The sequence below is a fragment of the Anas acuta genome, chromosome 5 (assembly GCF_963932015.1).
Source record: "Anas acuta chromosome 5, bAnaAcu1.1, whole genome shotgun sequence".
Classification (NCBI taxonomy): domain Eukaryota; kingdom Metazoa; phylum Chordata; class Aves; order Anseriformes; family Anatidae; genus Anas; species Anas acuta.
Genome location: NC_088983.1, coordinates 6,024,342 through 6,042,718, shown reverse-complemented (window position 1 = coordinate 6,042,718; position 18,377 = coordinate 6,024,342). Strand labels below are relative to the sequence as shown.

General features: G+C 35.8%; 1 protein-coding gene across 3 annotated transcripts in view; it reads right to left on the bottom strand.

Annotated features, from left to right (window-relative positions):
• Positions 1–1,316: 1,316 nt before the first annotated feature.
• Positions 1,317–18,377, bottom strand: part of LRRC9 (leucine rich repeat containing 9) — a 49,009-nt gene continuing 31,948 nt past the window's right edge. The window contains exons 23-33 of one of the 3 annotated variants that reach the window (XM_068682458.1): positions 17,961–18,083; positions 17,265–17,395; positions 15,577–15,685; positions 15,084–15,223; positions 12,063–12,199; positions 11,304–11,521; positions 11,013–11,081; positions 9,070–9,192; positions 5,277–5,454; positions 4,602–4,759; positions 1,317–2,188 (exon numbers count right to left, since the gene is read on the bottom strand). In XM_068682458.1, coding sequence (XP_068538559.1) covers positions 2,174–2,188; positions 4,602–4,759; positions 5,277–5,454; positions 9,070–9,192; positions 11,013–11,081; positions 11,304–11,521; positions 12,063–12,199; positions 15,084–15,223; positions 15,577–15,685; positions 17,265–17,395; positions 17,961–18,083 — 1,401 coding nt within the window. In that variant the 3' untranslated portion in view covers positions 1,317–2,173. Of the gene's footprint in view, positions 2,189–4,601; positions 4,760–5,276; positions 5,455–9,069; positions 9,193–11,012; positions 11,082–11,303; positions 11,522–12,062; positions 12,200–15,083; positions 15,224–15,576; positions 15,686–17,264; positions 17,396–17,960; positions 18,084–18,377 lie in introns of those variants that run through there. The other 2 variants (XR_011096763.1, XR_011096762.1) reach the window with 2 other exon arrangements.

The following is an 18,377-nucleotide window of genomic DNA, read 5'->3' as shown; positions in this document are numbered from 1 at the left end:
TATTCAGGATTATACAAGGGGTTTTTCTATAGGGTTCAAATTTACATGGAGAACACAAGCAAAAAGCTGCACCGAGCAGTCCCTGCAGAGAACAATATGAGCTCTTTTTCATCCCTCTCCTCCTCCCTTATTCCTCATTTAAGGCCAATTGTTAAGACTTGCCTTAAAATTCAGCTGTGACCTATGCAGGGCTGGGACTGAGCTTGAACAGAGATCAGTAACACAAGGCCATGAGCACCACCACATGCTGCATAAGCAGTCCTAGTCTTCATTTTCCTCAACATGGGACTTCTACAACTGGTTCACTCATTAGGGGCCATCTTCTGTTCTGTGCTGTTGGTCTACATCCAGTAGCAGCACATGTGCTTCTCTCTCCCTCAGGCTCAACTTAAGGTATGAACTCTTTTAGGTATGAAATGTTTCCCCTGTAAACACTACAGTTCCCTTCTTCAGGTCCCTCTAGCTTTCCTGCAATGAACAAACCTGACTGCTAGCTAGCGGTGACTTTTAGATGCAATGTGATTCAAACTGTACAAAAAATAAACTAGACACACTCAGACCCATTTCCCAAGAAGTCAGCTCCGAATTACTCAGAAAACAAAAACCTTCCTAATGGCTGTGCCGCCACCACAAACTCCTGTTGAGCTCTGCAACACTACAACTGGCTTTTTCTTGCCTTGTAAAATGCAAGAATGGGACCAACAGCTGTGGCTTTTTCTGGTGCAAAGCTGCCTTAACCCGTCTGAAGAGAGAATCTGTTATCCTGGGTAGTGCCGGCACAGCGGCCCTGGTCTAAAAAATCAACAGTACGACAAAGACACCTTGTGGCTGTCCAGCAAACCGCACAAGAGACAAAGAAAACTTACCAGCCAGAAAGGGGACCTGACTGCACAAATGCCCGTGTCTGCTAACAACTGTCACACTTACTACCTGGCATATACTTATAAGTAAAATTAACACTAAAAAGCTCTTTCAAATCACCTAGGAGAAACAAAAAAAAAAAGCAAAAAGTTATAATATTCTAGTTAAAAATAATAATAATAAAACATACAGCTAATAGAAATGTGATGTTTGTTTCCAAATTTAGCATAGAAAATTTTAGAAATAAATAAATACCTACCTCCAGTAGCCATTTAATTTAACCTGAAAGGTGAAAATGCTATGGAAAATTTATCAAGACTGCAAGTAAGCTCTGATATTAAAGATAGTACTCTAGATTAATTATAGGACATCTAAGTCCTTTAATTTCAGAGTAATATGGTAAATTACCAACAATTACTTTTAAAATAGTTAGAATTTTATTAGAAATAAGCAGATATATAACACCTATAATTTTGTCATGTATAGCAGTGCAATCTTATATTTTTTAAAAATAATCTGAAAAATGAAATGCATTTTCTCTAAAAGGTGCAATATTAAAGTCCATAATTTACACTCAGATTTAATTCCATTGCTATTCCTTACATCAGTTCATGCACACACACAAATACACACAGATATATATGAGATAGGTTCTATAGGTATAGTTAACACGTGTTATAACCAATTTTTGGAATTTTCTAAAACCGCATTTCTGAACAGCAAAAGAAAAATTTCCACAGTAAATTTACCAGCACAAAACCTTGATCTGGCACACACTGATTTTGTTGGTTTTTAGTTCCTCACCTTTTCAAGAAAGTGTACTGTACTGTAACCCATGATATTTTCCCAGTTTAGTAAAAATTGAACAGTAATTAAGATTATGAAGATCTTGGAAGAAAACACCACTACATAGTAAAGATGGAGAGATCTGACTCTATGTATTTTTCCAGTACAAATATGAAGAAATCATATTGAATTCAGACTTCCTGTCAACTAAATTCAGAAGGTTGACTCCTGATTTATACTGGTGTGAGTTAGAACAAGACAAAGGGATCTCTGAGTCCCAAGGGATCCAGATATTCTACATGTGTGTAAATGGTTGCTTCATTGAATTAAATAATTTCATTACTTAATTGACATTTCATATAATTCATTATGCATTCACAATCACAGCATTAAAATGAAAGTACAAAATGCCACTTCTGTAACACCGCTCAAGGCTGTGTAGTAATCCCAAGGAAGAATTTTTCCTGTAATTTCTCTCATTTTCACAGTTACTACTGACTTTTAGGGTTGATTTATCTGGGAGAGGCTATTGGCTGGCTTCCTGAAAAAAAAAAAAAAAAAAAAAAAAAAAAAAGAATTTCATTTTTTTTTAAATATAAATATATATATATATATTAACTTAGAGAATTAATTATACATATTTAGCACATTAACATGATACTCAGTCCTGTCATGTGCTCCCATGACTATAGCTTTATTATTCACTCTTAATGGATGAACATAGGACTTTGCTAAAGTAACTCTGAGATCTACTACTAATATAGAAGAAAGATTCTACCACATACTTCAGTACCTCTCTTTATAAGTATTTTAAAAACTTTTGTGTGTGTGTTATGAAGAAATTATTCACAAAAATATCAAATACTGAAATCAGATTTGTAACCATAGCTAGGTATTGCTCTATTAGTGCTGCAAACCCTAAATATCCTGAAAATTTTAAATCTGCTAAAAGGCAGATCACTTTGTTCATGCAAACAGGTGACTTAAAAATGACAAGCAAAGAAATATGCCACTAGGTTCATAAACATCCTGCTGTATCTGTTAATTCCAGTCCAACTTGTGGATTTCTCTTGTGGATATGGCGAAAGCTTTTAACCTTGTTCCAGTTGTGATAACATCAAAACCACTGACCTAATGCTAGGGAGCGCACGACCCCACAATGTGACCTGAAAAAACCCTTTAGATAATAACACATTATCTTATTATCACTCTCATTTACAAGCAGCTGATAGAGTGACCCCCTACTGTTTGGGGCTAGGAAAGGATAAAAAGCCAACACTCATAAAAAAAAAACAAAAAACAAAAAACAGGTGTTTTCACTGGAGTCCAAATTATCTGGTTCAGATAATCTCTTTTTGGTGGAATTTGCCTTGTATTGAAATATATAACTACAATATTGAAAGTTGAACACACTGAAGTCTGGAAGATATTCACAGTCAGGCAAAAAACATTGTTAGTTTTTTCTGCTTTGATGCATCAGTGAATCTTCCCAAAAGTTCAAAAAATACTGACTAAAAACAGAACCTGTAAAGTAGAAATAAAGAAAAAATTTTGTGCTACAGCATTCCTGTTCCATTTTTAATTTAGGGTTGTATGCAGAATTTATCAGTATTTTTAAAAGTTCAATTAAAATAGAAATTAAAAAGCAAACATCAGTAACTTAAATGGAAAACGTCCTACAAATATCCTTTAGCTATTCATTACAAAGTGAAGAAATTCAAGGAAGATAATATTTCAAAGAAATCTTAATGACAGCCATGTAAGAAGAATGATGTTAAAATACATGAATAGCTTTAACTCTGCCTGAAGCGATGCCATGAGGGAAAAGGAGAAAAAAGGCCTAGTCAGTCCTAAAACATAATTTCTTCTTAATCAGGAATGACATGACTAGTGTTGCTTTATCAGAGGCAAACATTTGCTATATCTACCTGGCTGCCTTTGCAGTGTTTTTCTAATTTTAGCATATTGAATTTATAAAAAAATAAGATTAAATTTGAATCACCTAGACTCCATGCATAGTTCTGCTATGTTACAACATGCTGAGAGAAATGGGACGAGATCAAAGAACATGTGGCATGAGAAGAAATGAAAACACAATTTCTAATAGAGGATGCTTACTATAACATTTCATCGACCTTGTTTTAAACTACATGGCCTCCATGTGAGGGTTGCTTGTGAGGATCAATCTACAACACAGGGAAACAGTCATACTTGCTGCTTTAACTGAAGAAAAACCCACTTTATAAATGAAAAAGAAGTGCCTGTAGAAGGATGCTAAGCAGTATGCATTAAAGGTAGAATACATCCCTGTGAAGAGGCCAGCTTAAATTTAGATTAAGGGGAATTTTATACTGTATAGATCAGTCTTAGTGAGTAACATCACTTCCTCTGACACCACTGTTTTCTCACCTGTAATATCTGAGACAGTACAACACTACCTGGCTAAATAAGGTTTATTTAAAGTGTTTCACCTCCAGAGCTTTGGTGATATGGGTCTACAAAAATATATAATCCTTTGGAAACTACTTCTATTACTAAACACAATTACCAAACAAAACTAGAATTCAGGCAACAAAATAAAAAAAGGGGGGGGGGAACCAACCAACCAACCAAAAAACAAAAACACAAAACAAACAAGCCCCACAAAATCCTGAGCTAGCGACAGAACAGGACTAACCATGAATTTAGGAGATACGAGCTTATCTTTGTTAGGTGTCTGACTCCATTTAATAGTCATTGTTCTAATGGTAAAATTTTAAATTGTTTTCTATGATGCTTTCCTAGATTCATTGCAAGTTTTATAAGAAGAAAGAGAAAAAAAATTTTGGTGGATGTGGAATTCCCCATCAGGCAGAGGAAGGAGGAAGAGAGGTGCTTTGGTTCTGACACCTATACACCTCCCCTTAACAAAGCAAAGAAAAAGAAGCTGTGCTTAGGGCTGGTAGGAGCCTCACCTGCTGGTTGCTCTGATTTAGTTGGCTGGTCTTAGAAGTAGCACTGTGATGCACCAAACGGTTTAGATTAGTTGATGCTCCTTTGGCTTGCCTAAGAGTTCTTTGTACATGGATGCTTTGAAGATTATATGTTGTAATTCCTGGGATCCTAGACTTACCTGTAACACAAAATGCACATGGATTTTCTTCCTGTACAACCTAAACCCGTCTACCAGTCATCAAGAATTGCACTTATTCCTCTTTTCTTAATTTTCCTAGCCAGATCAATTAGGTTACACCATTTCCTTTCAATTTCTAGCATAGTTTAAGTTCTAGTTTACAGAATGAAATTGGTTAACAAATTAAAAACAACAAAGCTTTTGAAATCACTGAAGGGATAAGTCATCTAATGGTGATTCAGAATGAATTTGAAGATCCATCATAATATGAAGAACACCTGACAAAGATGTATATTCTTTCAAAAAACACAAGCATTTTCCAACTTTGGGAAGGCTGTTAGAAACTTATGGATTGCAGGAACTTAAGAAACTTAGACCTGCAAGAGTCATAGGAAAGATAAAAATGTACTTGTTAAAACTGCTCTATACGGGCCATAGAATATACAGTATGACAGAGTATAACAACATTAAGTACCGTGGAAAAGGGAAACTAGTAACGATGTTTGCTTATGCTTACTTTTATTTGACTTATTCAGTAGAGGTTCTTTAAGTTCACGGCCAAATGTAAAATCAAAGAAACGGTTAATGTTTTCATTCAGATTCACATTTGCTATTCTGAGAGGAGTTTGTCTTGTAAAATTTGCTGGTAGTGCAGGAAATCCAGAGTTCTTCGGGGAATTTGCAGCTTGGAAATCCTCCATAAGGGGGGAAAGAAAAAAAGGAAAGAAAAAAAAAGAGATTAAGTATCTTGGTCTTTATGATAGAAATGTCTTTTTTATTTGTTTGCTTTATGGAAGTATAAACAGTAATGATCAACTTAAAGAACTATAGGACCAGTTCTTCAAATTACTGTTGTGAGCTTATGATTTCACTGTTGCACTTTCTAGATAAGCTTTTGGACAAACACAGAAGCTATGCAAGTTGTATACCTCAAAAAGAATCAGTAGACAGAAAATTGTAAGCCCTTAAGAACAAACCTATAATGCATGGAAGCTGTTTTTACTGAGAAAGATGGAAAATAATACGTTTTCAAATTTAAACCAACTATAGCAGATGGCTGACAGGGGGCTGATAATAATTAATCTTTGCAAGATTCTTTATAATATCTAGAAATATTTAGTAGTTCCTAAGTCTCACTTTGAGGCTACCACTTTTTGTAGCAACTGATTTAAAGCTCTATGCCAGTCTGTGCCAATTTGTTAATTTTGATAAGACTGTGTACACAGTACAATGACAATAGTAATTGATTGCCTCCTGTAAATCATCTGCAATTCAGCAGTGAAAACTTTAAAAGGAGATTTAATCAATAGCATGAAAAGAGAAAATAATATTATGTACAGAGTGTTCTGGTGTCCACCTAAAATAGTACCGAATAAAGTGCTAGCCTACTCTCTGCTGGGAAAATCTCTTTTGAAGCTTAAGATCAAAAGCACTTTTTAAGCTTAAACAACACCATACGGTTTCAATTCTTGCTTTCTAACAAGCACTTTAAAAAGCACAACTAAAATGCAACTGACAAACTTGAAAAATCTTTTGTGTTGTTCCACTTGAATGATCTAATGAGAAAATGGCTCAGTTCTGTTGTAGCTAATGAGGTATAACATCTTCACTGAACCTGAATATAAAACAGAGATTTCTCTAAAGATATAGCCTTAACATGCTTCTATTACTTTACTTGTTCTGCCATGTTTTTATTTAAGTGATGTCCAATGAATGAAAGCACAGGTCAGTTTTGAAATAAAGCATTTACACGTGAAATTACTCAATCTCAAAGTGCTTTGAACTCTTGTATACAAGCATTGTGGCTTCAAGTGGGAAAATGTATTTCACTAGGACACTAAGGTACTAAGGTCCTGAGTCTCCAAACAGAGATTAATGTAACTGTGGTAACGCACTCTTGACAGATCAAGTTCTGAAACAGAACCATGTACATGGATTTTAACCTATATGGTTTCATCTGTGACCTACTATCCATGTTAAGACAGATCTGGCAAAACAATAAAGATACCACTAATATCAGTGCTCAGTAATAGCATTTATTCCACTACCTAGGAAGCTATAATGCTAAAAGACTTTATTTATACAGCGACATACTTACACCAAGGAATTTATGACAAGCACTTATAAATTAAGGACCAATATGGGAATAACCCATAGATGGGGAAGCATAAGATAACAGCAAAAGGGTTCCATGCAGTGCTGCAAGTAGTATTTTCAACTCAGCAACACTTTAGCTGGGTATGCTGAGGGTACTGTGGCAATAAAAGAAATCTGAAGGAGATAATTAGAGTAGAATAACTTTGTGATGTAGATGTCTACTGGCAGAGCTTTTCTTCTATAAAGAACCATGCAAAGAGGTTTGAGGAAAAGCTGGCCAGAGTGATGAGAATAAAGCCAATCTTACTGAAGCTTCTCATCATCCTTAGTACTTGTGTTTCAAACGTGTAAAAGCTGTTTCTCTGCTCCATAAATATGAAAGAGAAATTAAAAGAGAACTGCCTTGTGCAGAGTGGGAACAGACTCTGGATCTCACCATTAATTTCAACTGATCTTTCTGTGGAAAAGGATGGCTAAAGTGAATACTGCAGTCTTTTGAGCTGCAAGGAAAGAATTCTGTTCATCAAACAAATCTCTAGAGAAGTTTCATGCTGTGATATAGAAAACACAGGTCTGCTGTGCTGACAACAAACTCTTTCAGTGAGTGGAGTCCTAGTGATAAAGAGAACCACAGAGACAATGAACCTTCTGTTTGTAGGAGATACGTGCTGAGCTAGCCTTCTCTCTGACTCTTTGCTGTTGTTATAGTTATTATTGTATTTAGAAAACCTAATAGTGAACCCTACAAAAAATCTCTGTTCCAGTGAGTTTACATTGTAAAATGAGATAAGGCACACCCAGTGAATGCAGACAGACTGACAGATGGATGAGCACAAGAAAATAATGAGCAATAAATTTGGTCTGTGTGACAGACAATGGTCAAAGCAGATGCAGAACTGTTGTCAGGCTTTATTCTGGTTCCATGGTCAGAGAGAATTTCAGGGCAGGGTCTGCAGAAGAATAACAAGGTAGCTGGTCCAGGGAGCCCCTTCTCAACACCACAAATACGGCAATGAAAAAGGCATGCTGATTAATGGTAACACTAGTCAGCTCAAGGTATACAATTGCATTTCAAGACATTAGGAGGTGACCTCACTGTCAGTAAGCACGGTGATATACAGGACTGAAACACAAAGATGGAGTACGTGCACTTCCATGAGGAGGACAGGGAGAGCTAACACAAAACAACAGGCCTATAGGCAAAGGAATAAGTGAAGAATACTATCTGTGCCAAAGTATTTCCAATGGATGCAGATGGTACAAGATGGACTCTTTCAAGACTTGATATGATATTGCATTATCAAAATATGCTTGCATTCATAACTATTCTCAACTATCACCAAGAAGAAAAACTGTAATAAACTATGGCAAGAATCTTATTTACCAAGAAAAAATAGATAGAAGTTACAAGTGACTACTGCACCTTGAAACTGTAGTTTAAAACCTTCATACAGCATTGCTGATACTGCATTACGTAATAACATTATGAGTTAAGAGAATTGGCTTTCACTGAAAGTTACAAAAATGTATCAAAACCCTATGAAATCATGAATACTTATAAATACGTATGTTCTTGTTTACCATAGACATATTTGAATGACATTGGCACTGCTTCTGCTTAACCTTTGTATAAGGTTCATCAAGCCTGAAGCTACAAAATGAATTTCTCCCCATGGCCTCATTCCACCTGTGGTCTAGACCATCCAAAAGTTGTCTAACTGCATGTATGAACTGAGGGTGAACCTGGCTGGAAAAATGAATGAATTTGCTGAAGCATAGAACCTCAGGATAAATACAATTTACTACCAGGGGTAAAATTCACATTTCTGGACCATAAAATCAATGGTGTCCTGTATATCTATAAAGAGATGAGCCTAAGACTCTAACAGGTCTTGTACAGCTTTCAAATGTTTGGTTTGTATTGCAGTCCTATCACAGGCCACTCAATGAAGGTAGCACAACACCCAAATTGTAGACATCTTCCTGTCCAGATGACAGAAAAGAACCTGTTACATGTTTGTACGCTCAATAAATTTGCTGATGAAGAAAGGGAGCAGATATGTCTTTTCTTTTTCTTGACTTTACAAAACCTGAGAGAGGTTCTCTGAAGAAATGTAGAAAGAATTCTATTTTAATGTTACGATAACCACATTAGGCACCCATTATAGGTGACATTAATATTGTCTTTGGAGTTTAAGTAATATTTGCTATACTTGTTCTAGGCACTGATAGTCAGCTTTCAACCTCTCTTCTGCATTTACTGCTGTTCCATCGAGCACTTGTAGCGCTGGCAGTCGAATCACAAGCAGCGAACGATAGTTCTTCTTGAGAGAAACCTGTATAAAGAAAATATAAATTAAACCAAAAACTGGCTCCTTGTCCAAAAAAATGATAGTATCTCAGCCACACTACTAAATGTCTAAACTAAACCTTATACCCCTTCTCTCCTAGAAACGTAATCCAAGCTGGGCATAAATGACTGTTCATCTTGAGAAATGGTTTTCAACTTTAAGTGCCCATGTACTGACAAAGTGGCACTCTGTGGGAATATTTATACCTTTGTCATCGTGTTAGCCTGGACCCCAGCAGCTTCTCATGGCTCTCAGCGCATATGAGAATTCAAATGCGCTGTGCTCCCTGTAGAGAAGTGACTAGGAAACTTGGCCTTACAGAAGGCCAAGTGTTGAGATGCAGGCTGTGCTGGAGGCAGAAAGCACGAGCAATATTTTTCTATTTTAATATAAAATGTTATTGAAAAGGAAAGATTATATAACACCTCAAGTGTGGACCACAGTGGCAGATAACTGACACTTACTAATACACTTGAGACATACTTCTCCTTAATGCCAGGTTGTATGGGGAAGAGTTGAGACTACCATCTTCATCCCCTTAAGGGGGAAGTCTAGACCTGCAATTTTAAAGAAGTAAACTCCAGAACAGCAATTTCCCGAAAGGAATCGCTATTCTGGCCATTAGTGGGTGACATTCAGTTTGCTCGACATGCTCCTGCCATTTCATCATCCATTTCAGAAACCAATTAATTTACTACTCTGTATAAGACTTTGAAAGTTAGTTTGAAAAATGTCCTAAGTGTGAAAATATTCTTTTGAGTCCATCACTGAAAATAGAGTCCATGACTACACCATGCCTATCCAACATGCCTATCTTCTCTCTTCCATGTGCTCTAGCTGTTGTTTTATACCATAAACTGAAGAATTACAGTTAAAAAAAACAAAACAAAACAAAAAAACAACATGAGAAGCATTTAGAACTTTAGAACTTGGGCTTTCAGGCCAACCTTCAAGGGTCCATTTACGAAAACAAGCCCTAGGAGCTATATTTTTAACTGAAATTTAGAAAGCCATATTTGTTCTCAAACTAACAATGAAATATATATATTGTTTTTATTTACATTTAATGCTACTTTAAAGCTCAGCAGTGCTAAGATACATCAATACATAAAGCTGAGATAATACAAACTTTATATAGTTGCCCCCACTGAGTTGCACTTCAGAAATAAAGCCTTTTCCACTGTGTGAAAGTACATCTGTCTTCTGTACCATATTCTGCATTCATAAAATCAGAAAGGCTACAGTCTTCTTTACCATGTTCTAGTAGTTTGCCATCAGAGAGAAAGAAGGTAAACCAACAAATTCTACACTGAAAAACAGTAGCATGTCTGGAAAGAAAGAAACCTCAAACTTCCCTTCAGGACTTTTTCAAGGAGTGCTGTGCAAAACAACAAAAAAGATTGCTATTGAGCCATTTTAAAAATAAAATCAAGTATTTCAGAGATCCTTTAACGTCCTTTGATCTTTCTTCACAGATCTGGCCCGTATTGGAATATTGAAAGGACAGCCCATCACTGCAATACACTCATGCAAACACATGCATTTTAAATTTATCTTGCAGCACTATGAAGAACAGTATGCTGAAGAATAAGCGCCTTCTGATTACAGTAGGGCACTGAGACACGCACAGTGAGGCAATGTCATCATGCATGCTATGAAGATTTCAACCTTAAAACAGTAACAGCAGAATGTGCTGCTTATGGGGAAATTCTTAATAGCCTCAATTATTATAAAAGAGTAAATACTCTGTGTATGAAGTGAAATACATAGCTGGTTTATGTAACAATGCAAACTAACATACTCACTGGATTTCCACGTACTGAGAGCACCTTGAGACTGGGAATAACTTGAAGTTTTTCTAGTTCAGATAACTCCTGTCCAAAAGTTAAAACAAAACAAAACAAAACTTAAAATAAACAATAAAAAACCAGCAACACACATTAACAATTCTCAGAAATCTTGCAGCTGGTGTATATATTTTAGGGAAAACACAGGTAATTTTACTGAGGCAAATCCACAGAGGACAATGGGAATTTGTCTCAAAAAGTGGACATTTAGTCCACTGAATCTACAGCATTAACAAAAATAAACTGTACCTTAATTCTGTTGAAGTCCAGAAAGAGTTCCTGTAATTTTACCAAGGGTTGTAAACTCTTCAGTTCTCGTATTTGGTTTTGCTTTAGATGAAGAACCAAAAGACTACTCTGTCCAGCAAAGGAGTCCTGTGAAATTGTTTTAATGCGGTTATGGTCCAGCACCAACTCCTGCAGAAACTGGAGACCTTCAAGTCCTTTAATGCGGCTGATGTAATTTCCTAACATACCAAGAGTAAATGCATGGAGTTGTCTCTAATGGATTTGGAGTCCTTTCTAGCAAAAAATCACCATAAGAAAAAGCAGCTCAAACTTTCTGCACTACTTATTTTTTTGTTTTGGACCACTTCAGTGACACTAGAAGACAGTGTATTTGATTTCTTCTGTCTATGGGCCACATCTATTTAAAGCAAATCAACTTCCTCATTCAAATCTGGGCATCTGGAGATGTGAATCATTATCTTCACTATTGCTTATAGCAAGGAGGAAATTTCTTAAGGTGGAACTTCTTGCTGGTTATAATCTGACAAACATGTAAAAGATAAGCGTGACACACTGGTGCACTATGGAAGAATTTCACTGTTCAATAGATAAAGAATCTTGGAACAAGGGTGAGAATTAAAGCTACAGCATCAGTGTTACTGGGGTCATGACCGGAGAAGACCATCTCCCACAAATCCAAGACATAGAGTGAAGATTGGGCATAAGGGAAGTACTGTCATATGCTTGAATGAATGTACAGAAAAAGATATTATCACCTACCCTGCAAATACAGAAGCTTCAAGTTTTTTAGCCTGCTAAGCTGTAGCTGGGCCATGTCAGTAATTCCATTATGACCCAGATGAAGAACTTCCAAACTCTGCATTATTGGAGGCAGGTTTTCTCCAAATCTTGCATCCCTAAACCAATAAAGTAAACAGGAGTGTTAACACCACAATATCCCTTGAACAAAAGAACTTCAGCATTTCCCAAAAGAAAAAAACAATTACAAAAAACATAAATGGATGACTCCACTTTCACTAATCACTAAAACAGGTTTCGTAAGAATTACACCCATATACAGAAAAAAAAAAAAATAAAAATCTGATGAGAAATGAAAAATCTACTACTTGGAATTAGAATTACTGCATACACTAGGTCAAGTTTTCTGGATCCAGACTATGGAAATCAAACAAATACAAAAATCACTTTTGCTCAAAGAAATCTGAGGACATGAAAAAAAAAAAACCAGCTGTAAACTGCTGCTTAATTTAGGAAAATATTTATGACAACTATTGGGTGTATTCGCACAACAGCTGGATGACAAAATAAAAAGGGCAAAATAACATGCACGGTTCCACCAATTTGCTTGTAAAAGCTCTATTTCAGTTACATCTGACCTTTAATTAGGTAGCATGAGTTGTTAAACTGAGAAAGAGAAGGGTAAAAAAAGGTTTCAATTTTAGCTTTGTTACTTTGTCGCAACCCAGCTAATTACACAATGTGTTTAGCAACCTCAATTTTCATAAAAACACTAAATATTGGTGATCACTGAGCAGCTAATGATCATGACTCGATTATATTCATATACTACAAACTGATATCCCAACTTCATGTTTGTATGTAAAATTAATTTGTGTTTAACATATGTTAATATGTAATACATATGTTTCATCTTTTACACAAGTTTGTCTCACAAAACCACACAAAAAAAAAAAAGAGCTAATTCAACTTGTGGAGAAAAAGTCAACGGGGAAACTGTCAAACGTCAACTGGGGAGAGCTTAAAAACATTTTTGTTCCTAGAATGTCCCACAACTGAGAAAGAATGCAACTGTCATTAAGAAGCCAGTATCCACCTAGTGGGAAATTAAAAGCAGCTATAATAAATAGGAAAATAATTGACAGTGAGAAGTAAGAATATGTTAAAAAGTGATGAAAAGAGCAAAAAAAAAAAAAAAACTTAATGGGATATCAATGGCTTGTAGCACTACACACAACAACAAAGTTTATAAGTGTATCAATTACAAAAGCAAACCTGACCATGGTATTGGATCATTGTTAGCTGAAGATAGCAGAACTATCAATAAACCTGAAACAAAGCATAGGTGTCCACTAAGTACTTCTGTGCTACAGCTATGGGGAAAAAAAAGGGGCAATGTCAGTGATATAATACAGTAATAATGAAATAATTTCAATTTCAATATTGACTTTAAGGATTTTAAGTAGCAGCTATTGAGCTAGAATCTAACATGGTTAAGTCAGTGACTCTGAGTAAATCACATTTGAGAAAGCTGGCTGAGAAACATTACAGACTATTTAAGTTGACTTGCACTAACTTATGAACCAAGCAGCCTGTTCAGCAGCCTGTACAAAAGCTAAAGTTATCAATATTTAAAAAGGAAAAGGGGAGAAAGCTAGAAGGTATTGGTATAAGCAAGTAAACAAAACCAACCGACCAAAAAAAAAAAAAAAAAATCAGAAACCCTTCTGTTGACAAGAAGGGCATTCCTACAGTTATTGAACAATTATTGCAAGCCCTTTTTGAGTCCCCAGTCTACGTAAAGAACATTCATCTCTCACAAGGAAGCAGACGTGCAAAATGAGCACACTATGAGGGAAGCCCAAATAACCTATATCTACATATGCTTCTGCCCATGTCCATTTCCCACAGAAAATCTGAAACCAATTCATGTTTTCCTACACCACAGATGTTGTGCACGTGCAAAGAATAAAGACAAGAGCTGGGTGAGCTCTTGAGAAGCATGCACACAACTGCTAGGTTTTCCAGGATTCTCTGATGTTCTGTTACTTTCATAAAACTTGACCAAAGGATAGATGGAACTCTGCATAGTGCCTTACAAGACTTGTCTGATACGATAAAACTGAATTTGATTATGGGTCTTGCCTTATCCATGCAGAAAAAAGTAAATGGATCCTGACAGATTTCAGAAATTTTAATCCTGAAAGAGTATACAGATGAGAAATGCAAACTGAAAAGTAATTTGAAAATGCTCTTTAGGACACAAGCTGACCTACAGTTGATGGAAAAAGAAGTAAGTATGACCATCTCCTTCAGAAGATGAATAAAAGAACCTCATTTACAAAATGAGTGAAGGAAAGGAGATTTAATGGCCGAATAAATGACTAGACAACGCTGCAAAAGAATGTTGGCTGAATACACAAAAGCCTTCTTTTGGGTCACAAAAGTACTGTATCCTGAACTGGCTGAACTCATTGATTCTAATAAGTGGTTGTGACTGCTATCAGAATACTAGACAGCACAAGGCAGCTTTATTTTCACAGATCAGGCTCAAGTGACTGAAATGCTACCTCAAAATATTTCTTATACTGATAAAATTTTGTAGTTTAATGTTGTATAATTTTATCTAAAGAACACAAACACAGAACATCAATGATCAATCTGATCAGACATACATGTCCACACTGCCCCTGATCAAACGAGCAGCCAGAGAAAGGTAGATGGTTCTCTTACTTAAAATTAAATTTTTTGTAAGGAAGGTGAATAAACTTCAACATATTCATAAGTATCTATGTAGCAAGATTCAAAGAATGGGGAGCAAAAGCCTGGTATTGTTATTTTGATGAAGAACTAGCCTAACAAGTTGTGGAAATTTGGGAAAGCAAAACCAACAAGAATATATCAAACATGCCACACGTGCAAAATGAATAAAACAAAAAACAGAAAAACAAACAAAAACAGCAGATCTGGCTCTGAAGAGACCTCTTTCCTCCTCAATGGAGTAAAAGAGAGATACAAATATATTTTAAAAGCTGGTGGTACCTTCTTTCTTTGGCAAGTTCTTGCTGTCCATACCCGCTAGAGGCCACCCTTCGGTGCAGGTGCTGCCTATTTGTTACCTGATTTGGAAACTTCTGTCCAGGCAGTATCGATTCAATCTGATTGTAGTTCAGACATAATACCTTACAAAGGAAACACAGTAGATCAAATGAATGCTTCTCTGCTAACTCATTAGCAGAACTGCCAATTACATTTTTCTGATCCAGAAATTTCATTGTATTTTAGAAACATGATTGGTCGACCTGCAGCGTTTAAAAAAATCTAGTGCAGTTCATTGATTTTTTGAATTAGTTTACTGCAACTATATTGTAAAATTGCAGTAGTAGTTGCAATCAACTTCGGGCTGATTGACTACTGTTGTTACAAAAACACAAACAGCATATTAGTGATTAAGGATACATTTTCAATCAAAGGCAATTAGTTTATTTATTATTAATATTATTACTAAAAAGAGAGAAGACTGTCATGAACTCACCTTGACATTAGGAAGGAAGATTAAACCACTGAAAGATGTGAGATTATTGTTCTGTAAATTTACACTGTAGACGTTTCTAAACTGATCTGCTGGCACTAGCTCTATGGCTCTGAATCAAGGAAAGGATATAATCAGAAATTTAGAATACACATAACAGAAAAATAAGCTATAAACAACATATGTTGCATGAGATCCTTAACATACTGTCTTTTTGTTAAGAAACGCAACAAGCTCCTATGAAAGATGCGCCCTAATGAAAGCCTCACAACAAGTTCACAGCTCTTTTTCCACTAATAAAAAATTGGCTTGATTCTGACATCAAAGGCAAGGACTTGCAACAATCTGCTCTGTTTGCTTGTACAGCTCATTGCTGGAATACCAGCTCCACACCTCATAGGCTGTTTTCACTGCTTCTAACTGCGCACCTCAGCTGAGTCAAAGCCTGCTTTCATATTGTTTGTTCCTAGTTAATAGTAGAAACAGGATACTCTACTGGTCAGAGAGACGTTCCTCAAGTGATTTTAGGGCATTCATAATTGAGCTTTTGATAAATCTCTTCAAGAACAATCAAGGTTGGCAATCTTAATACCCTAAAAGGCACACAGTCGATGTGATAGAATTGCTCTACAACCTTTTACAGAAACTTTGATGGAATTAATGTCCTTGAAAATAATTCTGACATTAGTGTTTAAATATTTGCATCTGTCCTCACATCTTAAAACAGTCTGCTGAAACCAACAGTCAAATTTAAAGGACATGCAATTTAAAGGACATGCAATCTCATTATGAGCAAGATCCTTCTCAATTCCTCCAGAATATTGACACTGATATTCCTGACATCATGGTTCCACTGTTGTTGAAAGTCTTCTAGGCTGTTTAACATCAACAGATGAAGACTGTGGCCTGTGCCATGATAAATGACTTCATGTTATGTGAAGTGCAGGACTTTCACTGACAGATTTAAGATACTGGGAAAGACGAAAATCTAAGTATATCTCTAAGACGATAAATATGTGGACACAACCCATAGAAATACTTTCCTAAAGATTATTATCAGGGATGATAGCTGCAACTTAGTGTGACTAGGGCTGTGTAAAATACTTTGCTGTAAAACAGTGACCATCCTACTATGAATATATACTAGTGCTCAGTTAAGAATGCAATTAATGCAACCAATCACAGCCCATTCTTGCTCTAAATGCTTTTATATCTACAATGGACAAGCAGCTTTTTAAAAAATCAGAAGACTGGAGAAGCAGCACTGAACATGTATAAGTGTCTGTTTTCACTTTGACTGAAGTTGTTCTGAAAGGAATCAGAGCAGATGGGTTCTGATCAAACAACATTTCTCTTCTTGATATTCTCTGTCTAGAGTCAGTATTCTACCTCTCTTAGACATTTTCTGTCAAACTGCATACAAGCAGTACCACTCCCTAAATGAGAAGTAGAAACGTCTAGGGAAAGAATATTTCTTCAGTAAAACTCTAGACAGTAACTGTTTGTGATGAAAAAAACTCTCATTTTATGGGTAAGTCGAGATAATTCAGCCTCCAAACAGTACAGAATTATCAGGCGCATTTGCTAAATGTAAGTCCTAACTTCAGATTTTCACATTCTAACCACAGTATTAGATGACACTTTTAACAGATAATGCATTTCTGCAAACAAAACAACAACAAAAAATGTACCTAATATTAGAGGTTGCCCAATTTAATTCTTGCATTTCTGTGAAGTTTGAATGACCCAGTCTGTCTGCAATCATATCAGAGGTGAGTTTGCCTCCAAACAAATCTCTCGCACTTTCTTCTTCTGTTGGCTCCTGTTAAATGCATTTCAATTGATTTCTGCTATATTAAGACAGATCTAGAACTATTATAGTAATATAGGCAAGACACTTTTTAATAATTTTAATGATTTTAGGATAATCAATGATTTAAAAATGTTTAAAATCAAAGTAACTTAAAAGGTGTTATTTAGTCTTCATGACCTGGCTAACATTTTCCCTTGTGCAACAGATTAATGGAGACAGTCTGTGTTCTCTCAGTTAGTCCATAAAGAAGATTTGTAAATAATACATACTGATTTCATAAGTGTTAGAAATGCTGATGCTCCACAGTTACACTTAAAGTCCCCAGAACTCTAGCAATGTGTCAGGACACTATTGTGGTTGGAACTTTTACAAAAAAAGAAAAAGAGGGGGGAGGGGGAAAAGCAATTTCTACCCCAAAATGATTTTAAAAGAGACAGAAAGAAAATGGTGTATTATTAAGCACATTAAAGGATTACACACATGATATTAATAAATCTGATTATTTGTTAAAATTGCTCTTCTATGAATCAAGACCTGAAAATTGTAGTAATAATTGACATACAGAATAACTTACTACTCTGATACCATCTAAAGCTTTTAGAGAGGGAAGATGGAATAATACAAATAGTCGGTAGTTATCTTGTTTCCAGACTATTGCATTTCCACTCATGTCCAAAATTATCAGATTAGTCAAACCCTGAGAAAAGAAAAAACACACATTTATTAGTATCACTTTAGAATATCCATATATACATGCTTTCAGGCTATTTTTTCAGCTATTTATTCTCAACCTCCCCTCCTCCCCCCCCCATTTTTAGCTATTTCTTCAGCTGTCATCTGCATGAAACACCAAGAAACCACTTAACAGAACCCAGATATTTTCATTTAGATGAAAAGCACTTGGCATCACTTAAGCCACAAATAAAGCCCTTAAAGTAAGTGAAAACTATTCCCTAAAAAAGCCTTTGTGATTTCACAAAGTTTTAAGAGT